General features: G+C 34.9%; 1 protein-coding gene across 2 annotated transcripts in view; it reads left to right on the top strand.

Moving 5' to 3' along the window:
- Positions 1-16,751, top strand: part of LOC110506677 (complement C4) — a 30,418-nt gene that overhangs the window by 3,360 nt on the left and 10,307 nt on the right. For both annotated transcript variants that reach the window (XR_016483912.1, XM_090187710.1), the window contains exons 3-16: positions 83-248; positions 571-641; positions 820-911; positions 1,085-1,167; positions 1,361-1,448; positions 4,853-4,979; positions 5,178-5,319; positions 5,444-5,556; positions 5,654-5,815; positions 5,984-6,154; positions 6,687-6,878; positions 14,218-14,361; positions 16,112-16,241; positions 16,597-16,668. Coding sequence is in view for 1 of the 2 variants with exons in the window: in XM_090187710.1 (XP_090043836.1) it covers positions 83-248; positions 571-641; positions 820-911; positions 1,085-1,167; positions 1,361-1,448; positions 4,853-4,979; positions 5,178-5,319; positions 5,444-5,556; positions 5,654-5,815; positions 5,984-6,154; positions 6,687-6,878; positions 14,218-14,361; positions 16,112-16,241; positions 16,597-16,668 (1,753 nt within the window). In the remaining variant the exon portion in view is untranslated. The remainder of the gene's footprint in view (positions 1-82; positions 249-570; positions 642-819; positions 912-1,084; positions 1,168-1,360; positions 1,449-4,852; positions 4,980-5,177; positions 5,320-5,443; positions 5,557-5,653; positions 5,816-5,983; positions 6,155-6,686; positions 6,879-14,217; positions 14,362-16,111; positions 16,242-16,596; positions 16,669-16,751) is intronic.

Genomic DNA, 16,751 nt, shown 5'->3' with positions numbered 1-16,751 from the left:
CATACAGACTATATCACAAACAAGAAAAAGGAGATACACTAGGTCTTATTGGTTTCATTTCAATGTTTTTCCCACCTTGCAGGTAGAAAGGGACAAGCTGCCCACCTTTGGGGATATTCCCTATCTTCTGCTGGTGGCTGAGATGGATGGGGTGACAGGCAGAAAGATGGTGAGGGTCCTAGTCTCCCAACACAGAGGCTACATCTTCATTCAGACTGACCAGCCTATCTACAACCCTACACAGCAAGGTACATCTACAGTCTACATGAAATAGAACCCGATCTTAAAGGGATACTTGGGATTTTGGCAATGAGGCCCCCTTATCTACTTCCCCCCCAGAGTCAGATGAACTGATGGGTATCATTTTTATGTGTCTGTGTCCAGTATGAAGCAAGTTAGAGGTAGTTTCACGAGCCAATGCTAACTAGCGTATCTGCTAAGACACCTATAGGCATCTGACTCTGGGGAAGTAGATAAAGGACCTCCCAGTCAAAATGCCCAAGTACAACTTTAATATTGGTCAAAGGTTTACAATTAAGATATTATATTAGGATTATTTTTTTTTACCAGTGAGATACAGGATATTTACCCTCAACCACTCAATGAAGCCCCATGATGACGTTTTTCAGATCTCTATTTTTGTGAGTACAAACTTGAAATTTTTGACCACATTCCGTTGTTACATTTCATTTGATGAAGTGTTGAAATGTTTATCATTGTGGTGGAGATCTCTGATGCAAAAAAGCTTGTTTTGATGTTTGAAAGAGTTGTGAAATAGTAACTGATTTGTATTGTAACTGATTTGTATCTCCTTGGTAGAATGCTGCGGGCAACCGGATAATGAAGACTCTTAAGAGAGCTACGGATGGAATATTCACCAATATCCCTTTTAATATCCCTGATGTCTCAGAGTACAGTCATATATTATGTGCTATGGAAATTTCACAATTATTCAATGTTAGCATCTATTAAATGACTGATATTGTGCAACTATCCTTATTTGATCAATCGATGACATGATTTACTTAAACAATAGATTATAATAAGACAACCTAATATCATACCTGGTGTGTTTTTATTTTAGAATGGGTGTCTGGAGGATCGTGGCTCATTACCAAGGAGATGAAAAGAATGCTGTTACTCGAGAATTTCAAGTCAAGAAATTTGGTTCATATTTTCTCTTTTTATCTCCTTTGCTCAACTTACTCTCTATTTACCATTTGAATATTTCAAGTTTAAAGCCAATCTTTCTTCAAATATTTTACTGAAAATGTATTCATGCTATTATTTATACATTTTCTTACACATGGAGAAAGGATAAGAAATGTTTTGTTGTCCTGAACATGTTTTTTTGTTTCAGTGCTGCCGAGCTTTGAGGTGACCGTCATACCTAAGCAAAGCTACTTTCTATTGAACACTGAACAGTTCACCTTCACAATTTTAGCCAAGTAAGATTTAATCCTGATATCAACTGTTTCCCCCTACAACATCTAGCTCCTTACAAAGTGCTGAAAATAAAATGTCAAGTCAAATTGTATTTGCCACTTGCGCCGAATACAACAGGTGTAGTAGACCTTACAGTGAAATGCTGAATACAACAGGTGTAGTAGACCTTACAGTGAAATGCTGAATACAACAGGTGTAGTAGACCTTATAGTGAAATGCTGAATACAACAGGTGTAGTAGACCTTACAGTGAAATGCTGAATACAACAGGTGTAGTAGACCTTATAGTGAAATGCTGAATACAACAGGTGTAGTAGACCTTACAGTGAAATGCTGAATACATCAGGTGTAGTAGACCTTACAGTGAAATGCTGAATACAACAGGTGTAGTAGACCTTACAGTGAAATGCTGAATACAACAGGTGTAGTAGACCTTACAGTGAAATGCTGAATACAACAGGTGTAGTAGACCTTACAGTGAAATGCTGAATACAACAGGTGTAGTAGACCTTATAGTGAAATGCTGAATACAACAGGTGTAGTAGACCTTACAGTGAAATGCTGAATACATCAGGTGTAGTAGACCTTACAGTGAAATGCTGAATACAACAGGTGTAGTAGACCTTACAGTGAAATGCTGAATACAACAGGTGTAGTAGACCTTACAGTGAAATGCTGAATACAACAGGTGTAGTAGACCTTACAGTGAAATGCTGAATACAACAGGTGTAGTAGACCTTACAGTGAAATGCTGAATACATCAGGTGTAGTAGACCTTACAGTGAAATGCTGAATACAACAGGTGTAGTAGACCTTACAGTGAAATGCTGAATACAACAGGTGTAGTAGACCTTACAGTGAAATGCTGAATACAACAGGTGTAGTAGACCTTACAGTGAAATGCTGAATACAACAGGTGTAGTAGACCTTACAGTGAAATGCTGAATACATCAGGTGTAGTAGACCTTACAGTGAAATGCTGAATACAACAGGTGTAGTAGACCTTACAGTGAAATGCTGAATACAACAGGTGTAGTAGACCTTACAGTGAAATGCTGAATACAACAGGTGTAGTAGACCTTACAGTGAAATGCTGACTACATCAGGTGTAGTAGACCTTACAGTGAAATGCTGAATACAACAGGTGTAGTAGATCTCACAGTGAAATGCTGAATACAACAGGTGTAGGTAGACCTTACAGTGAAATGCTGAATACATCAGGTGTAGTAGACCTTACAGTGAAATGCTGAATACATCAGGTGTAGTAGACCTTACAGTGAAATGCTGAATACATCAGGTGTAGTAGACCTTACAGTGAAATGCTGAATACATCAGGTGTAGTAGACCTTACAGTGAAATGCTGAATACATCAGGTGTAGTAGACCTTACAGTGAAATGCTGAATACATCAGGTGTAGTAGACCTTACAGTGAAATGCTGAATACATCAGGTGTAGTAGACCTTACAGTGAAATGCTGAATACAACAGGTGTAGTAGACCTTACAGTGAAATGCTGAATACATCAGGTGTAGTAGACCTTACAGTGAAATGCTGAATACATCAGGTGTAGTAGACCTTACAGTGAAATGCTGAATACATCAGGTGTAGTAGACCTTACAGTGAAATGCTGAATACATCAGGTGTAGTAGACCTTACAGTGAAATGCTTACTTACAAGCCCTTAACCAACAATGCAGTTTTAAGAAAATACCAACAAAAAAAGTAAGAGATAAGTAAGAATAACAAATCATTGAAGAACAGCAGTAAATAACAATATGGTGCTATATACAGGGGGTACCGGTACAGAGTCAATGTGGAGGCTATATACAGGGGGTAAAGGTACAGAGTCAATGTGGAGGCTATATACAGGGGGTACCGGTACAGAGTCAATGTGGAGGCTATATACAGGGGGTAAAGGTACAGAGTCAATGTGGAGGCTATATACAGGGGGATACCAGTACAGAGTCAATGTGGAGGCTATATACAGGGGGTAAAGGTACAGAGTCAATGTGGAGGCTATATACAGGGGGATACCAGTACAGAGTCAATGTGGAGGCTATATACAGGGGGTAAAGGTACAGAGTCAATGTGGAGGCTATATACAGGGGGTAAAGGTACAGAGTCAATGTGGAGGCTATATACAGGGGGTAAAGGTACAGAGTCAATGTGGAGGCTATATACAGGGGGTAAAGGTACAGAGTCAATGTGGAGGCTATATACAGGGGGTAAAGGTACAGAGTCAGTGCGGAGGCTATATACAGGGGGTAAAGGTACAGAGTCAATGTGGAGGCTATATACAGGGGGTAAAGGTACAGAGTCAGTGTGGAGGCTATATACAGGGGGTAAAGGTACAGAGTGAATGTGTGGGGGCACCTGTGTCAAGGTAATTGAGGTACTATGTACATGTAGGTAGAGTTATTAAAGTGACTATGCATAGATAATAACAGAGTAGCAGCAGCGTAGAAGGAGGGTGGGGGGGGGGGGTTTCTGGGTAACCATTCAGGGTAGCCATTTGATTAAATGGTCAGGAGTCTTATGGCTTGGGGGTAAAAGCTGTTTAGAAGCCTTTTGGACCTAGACTTCGTGCTCCGGTACCGCTTGCCGTGTGGTAGCAGAGAGAACAGTCTATGACTAGGGAGGCTCTAGTCTTTGACAATTTTTAGGGCCTTCCTCTGACACCGTCTAGTATAGAGGTCCTGGATGGCAAGAAGCTTGGCCCCGGTGATGTACTGGGCCGTACGCACTACCCTCTGTAGTGCCTTGCAGTCGAAGGCCGAGCAGTTGCCATACCATGCAGTGATGCAACCCATCAGGATGCTCTCGATGGTGCAGCTGTAAAACATTTAGAGGATCTGAGGACCCATGCCAAATCTTTTCAGTCTCCTGAAGGTGATTAGGTTTTGTTGTGCCCTGTTCACGACTGTCTTGGTGTGCTTGGACCATGTTAGATTGTTGGTGATGTGGACGTCAAGGAACTTGAGGCTCTCAACCTGCTCCACTACAGCCCCGTCGATGAGAATGGGGACGTGCTCGGTCCTCCTTTTCCTGTAGTCCACAATCATCTCCTTTGTCTTGATGACGTTGAGGGAGAGGTTGTTGTCCTGGCACCACACGGCCAGGTCTCTGACCTCCTCCCTATAGGCTGTCTCGTCGTTGTCTGTGATCAGGCCTAATGCTGTTGTGTCATCAGCCAACTTAATGATGGTGTTGGAGTCGTGCCTGGCCGTGCAGTCATGAGTGAACAGGGAGTACAGGAGTGGACTGAGCACGCAAATGTAACTTTAGTTCGGGCTATGTGGTTCTCATTGAGACATTCACCCAAGTACAAGTCCTCTAAATGTTTATCAAATCTATGAATATGTCATAGAACTCTGTCAGTTGGTCTGACCTCACTGTATTTCCCCCTCAGGTACTCCTATGGTGAGAGTATAAAGGGAGCTTTCCACTGCCGGTTTGGACTGAAGGAGAAAACACAGGGGCCAGATGGTGAAAAAGACAAGATTGTCTTCATCAGAGGATTGGAGCTGACTGGATCGGTGAGAGGATAAATGTGTCATATTTCAATCAAAATATCTGTACTCTTCGATCAGAGAAGAAGACTAAAGTTCTGGGAGCTCTGAAGGACAACTGACGTGGCGGCCAACCTATTTCTACATAATGTTACAACATTTTGGTTTAAGCAAAGCTTGAGTTATGGTTTGACCAAAAACCTGTCGCTTGCCTTTTTCTCTCAGATAAAAGATGGAGAGGGGTCGGCGGTTCTCCAGGAATCCAAGCTCCGAGAGCAACTCAAATCCAACCTCAACACCACCCTCTCAGACGTGGTCCTGAGCGAAGCACAGCTTTACATGGCCGTGTCTGTCACTGACATCATCAGTAAGGCATCAGTTGTTGTTCTTAGTTTGAACAAAAATAGACTTTTGAAATGTGGTACAGTCATACAGTAGGTACAAGACAACTAAACGATATTGGTAGTGTACTGACTTTATCCCTTCACCAGGTGGTGAGCTACAGGAAGCAGAGGTGTCTCTTCCTGTTGTTTCCCAGCGTTACACCGTAGACCTGTCCCGTACCCGCTCTCACTACATCCCTGGAGTTCCTCTCAGTGTAGTGGTAAAGCCTCAATTTGGATGACAGAGATACGTTAGATTGAACAATGTCTATCTGTGAAATGATGAACTGTATATTGTTTTGTCCGGTGATCTGTTAGGTGGTGGTCCGTCTCCCAAATGGTTCCCCAGCTGTTGGAGAGCCAGTGAGAATGCATCTGCCAGAACTCCAGGATGGAGACCAAACTGTAAAGACTAACCAGCAGGGCGCAGTGTGGCACGATTTTAACCTTCCCAATCTTGATCGTGACATTACTGTGGAGGTAAGTATAACAAAATAGTCCAAATAAAACTGTAGCTTCTAGCAGTAGCTTCAAGCAATACAGCAATAGGCTTCTGAACTAAACACTGAAGGAATCATATGAAACTAAAGACTTTGGATTGGTTCTCTCTTCTTTTATCCCTTGTTTTCCCCTCTCTGTTTCCATTAGGTGACTGTAGATCACCAGAAAATAACCAAAGACGTCAATCGTACATCGTCTCCTGGCAACACCTATCTGAGCGTGAGCGTGAGCCAAACGTTTCTGACGCTGGGTCAAACCCTTTCCGTTGTATTCAAAGTCTTCAATGGGCCACCAGAGGATGGGTTTATTTACTACATGGTGAGAGATATATGCCCAATGTATGACCATATTAGAGACACATATTTCCCTCAGATTACACAGATCCACAAAAAAATTGAAAACCAACACGATTTTGATAAACTCTCATATCTACTGGGTGAAATACCACAGTGTGCCATCACAGCAGCAAACTTTGTGACCTGTTGCCACAAGTAAAGGTCAACCAGTGAAGAACAAACACCATTGTAAATACAACCCATATTTATGCTTATTTATTTTCACTTTTGTACTTTAACCATTTGTACATCATTATAACACTGTATATGTACATAATATGACAATTGTAATATCTTTATTCTTTTGGAAGTTCTGTGAGTGTAATGTTTACTGTTCATTTTATTGTTTATTTCACTTTTGTATATTATCTACTTCACTTGCTTTGGCAATGTTAACATGTTTCCCATGCCAATAAAGCCCCTTGAATTGAATTGAAATCACAAGGAGCAGGACATGGTGGAAAAGTTCTATAACTGAGAGGAAAAACAATCACTTCTCTGTTTTTAATCGTCAGGTTTTCAGCCGTGGAGTGCTAACAAAACAGGGTTCTGTCAAATCAGGGGACTTAACAAAGGTTCAGCTTCCAATCACGCCTGATATGACCCCCTCCTTCCGTCTGATTGGCTACTACTATGATCAGAAAGGTGACATCATTACTGACTCTGTGTGGGTAGACGTCGACGATGCTTGTGAGGGGACAGTGAAGGTGAGTGAACAGTGACTGGAGTAGATCAGCATCAGCATTGACTGAGAGAGTTGTGGAGAATCAGACAGCAATGTGGCCAAAGCCTGTTAGAAACACAAAACAAAGAAAGAGAAATAAAGGGTTTAATCTATGCTGACTGTTAATAAGTTACAATTCAGTTCAGAGTCATTTACTAATGATACGTATTTGGTGTTATCATCCTAATCTTTTCCTATGTATGCTCTAGGTATATGTATATTTATAGTGCCTTGCGAAAGTATTCGATCCCCTTGAACTTTGCGACCTTTTGCCACATTTCGGGCTTCAAACATAAAGATATAAAACTGTATTTTTTTGTGAAGAATCAACAACAAGTGGGACACAATCATGAAGTGGAATGACATTTATTGGATATTTCAAACTGTTTTAACAAATCAAAAACTGAAAAATTGGACGTGCAAAATTATTCAGCCCCTTTAAGTTAATACTTTGTAGGGCCACCTTTTAATGCGATTACAGCTGTAAGTCGCTTGGGGTATGTCTCTATCAGTTTTGCACATCGAGAGACTGAATTTTTTTCCCATTCCTCCTTGCAAAACAGCTCGAGCTCAGTGAGGTTGGATGGAGAGCATTTGTGAACAGCAGTTTTCAGTTCTTTCCACAGATTCTCGATTGGATTCAGGTCTGGACTTTGACTTGGCCATTCTAACACCTGGATATGTTTATTTTTGAACCATTCCATTATAGATTTTGCTTTATGTTTTGGATCATTGTCTTGTTGGAAGACAAATCTCCGTCCCAGTCTCAGGTCTTTTGCAGACTCCATCAGGTTTTCTTCCAGAATGGTCCTGTATTTGGCTCCATCCATCTTCCCATCAATTTTAACCATATTCCCTGTCCCTGCTGAAGAAAAGCAGGCCCAAACCATGATGCTGCCACCACCATGTTTGACAGTGGGGATGGTGTGTTCAGCTGTGTTGCTTTTACGCCAAACATAACGTTTTGCATTGTTGCCAAAAAGTTCAATTTTGGTTTCATCTGACCAGAACACCTTCTTCCACATGTTTGGTGTGTCTCCCAGGTGGCTTGTGGCAAACTTTAAACAACACTTTTTTATGGATATCTTTAAGAAATGGCTTTCTTCTTGCCACTCTTCCATAAAGGCCAGATTTGTGCAATATACGACTGATTGTTGTCCTATGGACAGAGTCTTCCACCTCAGCTGTAGATCTCTGCAGTTCATCCAGAGTGATCATGGGCCTCTTGGCTGCATCTCTGATCAGTCTTCTCCTTGTATGAGCTGAAAGTTTAGAGGGACGGCCAGGTCTTGGTAGATTTGCAGTGGTCTGATACTCCTTCCATTTCAATATTATCGCTTGCACAGTGCTCCTTGGGATGTTTAAAGCTTGGGAAATCTTGTTGTATCCAAATCCGGCTTTAAACTTCTTCACAACAGTATCTCGGACCTGCCTGGTGTGTTCCTTGTTCTTCATGATGCTCTCTGCGCTTTTAACGGACCTCTGAGACTATCACAGTGCAGGTGCATTTATACGGAGACTTGATTACACACAGGTGGATTGTATTTATCATCATTAGTCATTTAGGTCAACATTGGATCATTCAGAGATCCTCACTGAACTTCTGGAGAGAGTTTGCTGCACTGAAAGTGAAGGGGCTGAATAATTTTGCACGCCCAATTTTTCAGTTTTTGATTTGTTAAAAAAGTTTGAAATATCCAATAAATGTCGTTCCACTTCATGATTGTGTCCCACTTGTTGTTGAATCACAAAAAAAATACAGTTTTATATCTTTATGTTTGAAGCCTGAAATGTGGCAAAAGGTCGCAAAGTTCAAGGGGGCCGAATACTTTCGCAAGGCACTGTATATGCTCTAGGTATATGTATATGTTCTAGGTATATGTATATTTATATGCTCTATGTATATGTATATTTAAATGCTCTAGGTATATGTATATTTATATGCTCTAGGTATATGTATATTTATATGCTCTAGGTATATGTATATTTATATGTTCTAGGTATATGTATATTTAAATGTTCTAGGTATATGTATATTTAAATGCTCTAGGTATATGTATATTTATATGTTCTAGGTATATGTATATGTATATGCTCTAGGTATATGTATATTTATATGTTCTAGGTATATGTATATTTATATGCTCTAGGTATATGTATATTTATATGTTCTAGGTATATGTATATTTAAATGTTCTAGGTATATGTATATTTATATGCTCTATGTATATGTATATTTAAATGCTCTAGGTATATGTATATTTATATGTTCTAGGTATATGTATATTTAAATGTTCTAGGTATATGTATATTTATATGCTCTATGTATATGTATATTTAAATGCTCTAGGTATATGTATATTTAAATGCTCTAGGTATATGTATATTTATATGCTCTAGGTATATGTATATTTATATGTTCTAGGTATATGTATATTTAAATGTTCTAGGTATATGTATATTTATATGCTCTATGTATATGTATATTTATATGTTCTAGGTATATGTATATTTATATGCTCTATGTATATGTATATTTAAATGCTCTAGGTATATGTATATTTATATGTTCTAGGTATATGTATATTTATATGTTCTAGGTATATGTATATTTATATGCTCTATGTATATTTATATGTTCTAGGTATATGTATATTTATATGCTCTATGTATATGTATATTTATATGTTCTAGGTATATGTATATTTATATGCTCTATGTATATGTATATTTAAATGCTCTAGGTATATGTATATTTATATGTTCTAGGTATATGTATATTTATATGCTCTATGTATATTTATATGTTCTAGGTATATGTATATTTAAATGCTCTATGTATATGTATATTTATATGTTCTAGGTATATGTATATTTATATGCTCTAGGTATATGTATATTTAAATGTTCTAGGTATATGTATATTTATATGCTCTAGGTATATGTATATTTATATGTTCTAGGTATATGTATATGTTCTAGGTATATGTATATTTATATGCTCTAGGTATATGTATATTTATATGCTCTAGGTATATGTATATTTATATGCTCTAGGTATATGTATATTTACATGCTCTAGGTATATGTATATTTAAATGCTCTAGGTATATGTATATTTATATGCTCTATGTATATGTATATTTAAATGCTCTAGGTATATGTATATTTAAATGCTCTAGGTATATGTATATTTATATGCTCTAGGTATATGTATATTTAAATGTTCTAGGTATATGTATATTTATATGCTCTAGGTATATGTATATTTATATGTTCTAGGTATATGTATATGTTCTAGGTATATGTATATTTATATGTTCTAGGTATATGTATATTTATATGCTCTAGGTATATGTATATTTATATGTTCTAGGTATATGTATATGTTCTAGGTATATGTATATTTAAATGCTCTATGTATATGTATATTTAAATGCTCTAGGTATATGTATATTTAAATGCTCTAGGTATATGTATATTTATATGCTCTAGGTATATGTATATTTATATGTTCTAGGTATATGTATATTTATATGTTCTAGGTATATGTATATTTATATGCTCTATGTATATGTATATTTATATGTTCTAGGTATATGTATATTTATATGCTCTATGTATATGTATATTTAAATGCTCTAGGTATATGTATATTTATATGTTCTAGGTATATGTATATTTATATGTTCTAGGTATATGTATATTTATATGCTCTATGTATATTTATATGTTCTAGGTATATGTATATTTATATGCTCTATGTATATGTATATTTATATGTTCTAGGTATATGTATATTTATATGCTCTAGGTATATGTATATTTATATGCTCTATGTATATGTATATTTAAATGCTCTAGGTATATGTATATTTATATGCTCTATGTATATGTATATTTAAATGCTCTAGGTATATGTATATTTATATGCTCTAGGTATATGTATATTTATATGCTCTAGGTATATGTATATTTATATGTTCTAGGTATATGTATATGCTCTAGGTATATGTATATTTATATGTTCTAGGTATATGTATATTTAAATGATCTAGGTATATGTATATTTAAATGCTCTAGGTATATGTATATTTATATGTTCTAGGTATATGTATATGTATATGCTCTAGGTATATGTATATTTATATGTTCTAGGTATATGTATGTTTATATGCTCTAGGTATATGTATATTTATATGTTCTAGGTATATGTATATTTAAATGTTCTAGGTATATGTATATTTATATGCTCTATGTATATGTATATTTAAATGCTCTAGGTATATGTATATTTATATGTTCTAGGTATATGTATATTTAAATGTTCTAGGTATATGTATATTTATATGCTCTATGTATATGTATATTTAAATGCTCTAGGTATATGTATATTTAAATGCTCTAGGTATATGTATATTTATATGCTCTAGGTATATGTATATTTATATGTTCTAGGTATATGTATATTTAAATGTTCTAGGTATATGTATATTTATATGCTCTATGTATATGTATATTTATATGTTCTAGGTATATGTATATTTATATGCTCTATGTATATGTATATTTAAATGCTCTAGGTATATGTATATTTATATGTTCTAGGTATATGTATATTTATATGTTCTAGGTATATGTATATTTATATGCTCTATGTATATTTATATGTTCTAGGTATATGTATATTTATATGCTCTATGTATATGTATATTTATATGTTCTAGGTATATGTATATTTATATGCTCTATGTATATGTATATTTAAATGCTCTAGGTATATGTATATTTATATGCTCTAGGTATATGTATATTTAAATGTTCTAGGTATATGTATATTTATATGCTCTAGGTATATGTATATTTATATGTTCTAGGTATATGTATATGTTCTAGGTATATGTATATTTATATGCTCTAGGTATATGTATATTTATATGCTCTAGGTATATGTATATTTATATGCTCTAGGTATATGTATATTTACATGCTCTAGGTATATGTATATTTAAATGCTCTAGGTATATGTATATTTATATGCTCTATGTATATGTATATTTAAATGCTCTAGGTATATGTATATTTAAATGCTCTAGGTATATGTATATTTATATGCTCTAGGTATATGTATATTTAAATGTTCTAGGTATATGTATATTTATATGCTCTAGGTATATGTATATTTATATGTTCTAGGTATATGTATATGTTCTAGGTATATGTATATTTATATGTTCTAGGTATATGTATATTTATATGCTCTAGGTATATGTATATTTATATGTTCTAGGTATATGTATATGTTCTAGGTATATGTATATTTAAATGCTCTATGTATATGTATATTTAAATGCTCTAGGTATATGTATATTTAAATGCTCTAGGTATATGTATATTTATATGCTCTAGGTATATGTATATTTATATGTTCTAGGTATATGTATATTTATATGTTCTAGGTATATGTATATTTATATGCTCTATGTATATGTATATTTATATGTTCTAGGTATATGTATATTTATATGCTCTATGTATATGTATATTTAAATGCTCTAGGTATATGTATATTTATATGTTCTAGGTATATGTATATTTATATGTTCTAGGTATATGTATATTTATATGCTCTATGTATATTTATATGTTCTAGGTATATGTATATTTATATGCTCTATGTATATGTATATTTATATGTTCTAGGTATATGTATATTTATATGCTCTATGTATATGTATATTTAAATGCTCTAGGTATATGTATATTTATATGCTCTAGGTATATGTATATTTATATGCTCTAGGTATATGTATATTTATATGTTCTAGGTATATGTATATGCTCTAGGTATATGTATATTTATATGCTCTATGTATATGTATATTTATATGCTCTAGGTATATGTATATTTAAATGTTCTAGGTATATATTTATATTTATATGTTCTAGGTATATGTATATTTAAATGCTCTATGTATATGTATATTTAAATGCTCTAGGTATATGTATATTTATATGCTCTAGGTATATGTATATTTAAATGCTCTAGGTATATGTATATTTAAATGCTCTAGGTATATGTATATTTATATGCTCTATGTATATGTATATTTATATGTTCTAGGTATATGTATATTTAAATGCTCTAGGTATATGTATATTTATATGTTCTAGGTATATGTATATTTATATGCTCTATGTATATGTATATTTATATGTTCTAGGTATATGTATATTTAAATGCTCTATGTATATGTATATTTATATGTTCTAGGTATATGTATATGTTCTAGGTATATGTATATTTATATGCTCTATGTATATGTATATGTTCTAGGTATATGTATATTTATATGTTCTAGGTATATGTATATGTTCTAGGTATATGTATATTTATATGCTCTATGTATATGTATATGTTCTAGGTATATGTATATTTATATGTTCTAGGTATATGTATATTTATATGTTCTAGGTATATGTATATTTAAATGCTCTATGTATATGTATATTTATATGTTCTAGGTATATGTATATGTTCTAGGTATATGTATATTTAAATGCTCTATGTATATGTATATTTAAATGCTCTAGGTATATGTATATTTAAATGCTCTAGGTATATGTATATTTACATGCTCTAGGTATATGTATATTTATATGCTCTAGGTATATGTATATTTATATGTTCTAGGTATATGTATATTTATATGCTCTATGTATATGTATATGTTCTAGGTATATGTATATTTATATGTTCTAGGTATATGTATATGTTCTAGGTATATGTATATTTATATGCTCTATGTATATGTATATGTTCTAGGTATATGTATATTTATATGTTCTAGGTATATGTATATTTATATGTTCTAGGTATATGTATATTTAAATGCTCTATGTATATGTATATTTATATGTTCTAGGTATATGTATATGTTCTAGGTATATGTATATTTAAATGCTCTATGTATATGTATATTTAAATGCTCTAGGTATATGTATATTTAAATGCTCTAGGTATATGTATATTTACATGCTCTAGGTATATGTATATTTATATGCTCTAGGTATATGTATATTTATATGCTCTAGGTATATGTATATTTATATGCTCTATGTATATGTATATTTATATGCTCTAGGTATATGTATATTTACATGCTCTAGGTATATGTATATTTACATGTTCTAGGTATATGTATATTTATATGTTCTAGGTATATGTATATTTATATGCTCTAGGTATATATTTATATTTATATGCTCTAGGTATATGTATATTTATATGCTCTAGGTATATGTATATTTATATGCTCTAGGTAAAGTCAAAAGATGAATATCTACCTGGAAACACGGCGAAGCTGGAGATAGACTTAAATGGTCAGAAGGCCAAAGTTGCCTTGCTGGCTGTGGACAAGGCTATTTATGCTCTCAATGCCCAGAACAAACTCACCCCCAAACAGGCAAGCTACTATTATTTTAATATTATTCTTTTATTTGTTGGGTGGGGGCACATCAGCTTTAATATTGCAGAAATATTGTAGCTTCCATCAATGTAATTGTCTGCATAATTTCTAATCCCCTTATATATATTTCTTTGAATATACAGTACCAGTCAGAAGTTTTAGAACACCTACTCATTCAAGGGTGTTCTTTATTGTTGCTATATTCAAATTATAGAATAAAGGTGAAGACATCAAAACTATGAAAAAACACATATGGAATCATATAGCAACCAAAAAAGTGTTAAACAAATCAAAATATATTTTAGATTTTAGATTCTTCAAAGTAACCACCCTTTGCCTTTATGACAGCTTTGCACACTCTTAGCATTGTCTCAACCAGCTTCATGAGGAATGCTTTTCCAACAGTCTTGAAGGAGTTCCCACATATGCTGGGCACTTGTTGGCTGTTTTTCCTTCACTCTGCTGTCCAACTCATCCCAAACCATCTCAATTGGGTTGAGGTTGGGTTATTGTGGAGGCCAGGTCATCTGATGCGCTCCATCACAAATAGCCCTTACACAGCCTGGAGGTGTGTTTTGGGCCATTGTCCTGTTGAAAAACAAATGATAGTCCCACTAAGCGCAAACCAGATGGGATGGCGTATCTTTGAAGAATGCTGTGGTAGCCATGCTGGTTAAGTATGCATTGAATTTTAAATAAATCATCAACAGTGTCACTAGCAAAGCACCCCCACCCCATCACACCTCCTCCATGCTTCACGGTGGGAACCACACTTGCGGAGATCATCTGTTCACCTACTCTGCGTCTCACAAAATCACGGCGGTTGGAACCAAAAATATCAACTTTGGACTCATCAGACCAAAAGACAGATTTCCATCTGGTCTAATGTCCATTGCTCGTGTTTCTTTCCCCAAGCAAGTCTCTTCTTCTTGTTGGTGTCCTTTAGTAATGGTTTCTTTGCAGCAATTTGACCATGAAGGCCTGATCTCCTCTGAACAGTTGCTGTTTAGAAGTCTGTTACTTGAACTCTGTGAAGCATTTATTTGGGCTGCAGTCTGAGGTGCAGTTAACTCTAATGAACTTATCCTCTGCAGCAGAGTTAACTCAGAGTCTTCCTTTCCTGTGGCGGTCCTCATGAGAGCCAGTTTCATCATAGCACTTGATGGTTTTTGCGACTGCACTTGAAGAAGCTTTCAAAGTTCTTGAGATTTTGACTGACCTTCATGTCTTAAAGTAATGATGGACTGTCGTTTCTCTTGGTTTATTTGAACTATTAGTGCCATAATATGGACTTGGTCTTGGCTATCTTCTGTATACCACCCCTACCTTGTCACAACAAGCTCAAACGCATTAAGAAGGAAAGAAATTCCAGAAATTAACTTTTAACAAGGCACACCTGTTAATTTAAATACATTCCAGGTGACCTCATGCATCTGGTTGAGAGAATGCCAAGAGTGTGCAAAGCTGTCATCAAGTCAAAGGGTGGCTACTTTGAAGAATATAAAATATGAAATGTAGAAAAGAAAAACCCTTGAATGAGTAGGTGTGTCCAAACCTTTGACTGGTACTGTATATACACATATACAAGATACTATTTACTAAAGAATAATTATACATATTGTCTCCTCAACATTATTTCCTCTAAAACGCACTCCTTATAATGTACAGGTATGAATATATTATATGCAATAAAGACCAAACGGCTCTTTTTGACTAATAGTGTGAATATTTTGTGTGCTGTTCACAGGTATTCTCGTCCATGCAGTCCTATGACCTTGGTTGCTCATACGGTGGCGGCTCAGATACAGCCTCTGTGTTGAACGACGCTGGCTTGTCATTCATCTCCAACTCTCATGTGCTATCTAGGATGAGGAAGGGTATGACGAACGTAGTGTGATTAAACAAAACATCTGTCTAGTGTCTACACTACTTCTTCTTTGGTCCATAGTTTCTGAATGATGTTCTCTGGGATAGGGTTAAAACCCCTTTAGGAGGTAGACAACTTAACATTTCACAGACATGGATCCACTAAACTAGACATGACATTGGCTGGGACTTAAATCCCAACCTTCAACATAAAGGAAAAAAAAATAGAAAAAGAAACACCAACTCAGACGTACATTTCAACAAAGCATTAATGACATCATAGTTGCTCAAAACCTACATGTTCCCACAATATGTTGATGTTTTGATTTGATGGTCTTCACCCTACTGTATGTGTGTTTGTCTTAGGGTTTAACTGTGAGTCAGGCTTCAGACGACAGAGGCGTTCCCTGGACCTCCAGGAGCAGATGGTGTCCATAAGTATTACAACGTTCCTTTACTATTGACTGTCACTAACTGCTGCCTGAGGTGGTGGGAGAGACTGTTCATCAGTCCTGGCAGGT

This window comes from Oncorhynchus mykiss, chromosome 2 (assembly GCF_057628025.1).
Source record: "Oncorhynchus mykiss isolate SJ-2025 chromosome 2, ASM5762802v1, whole genome shotgun sequence".
NCBI classification, from domain to species: Eukaryota; Metazoa; Chordata; class Actinopteri; order Salmoniformes; family Salmonidae; genus Oncorhynchus; species Oncorhynchus mykiss.
This window is presented reverse-complemented; position numbering and strand designations above follow the sequence as displayed.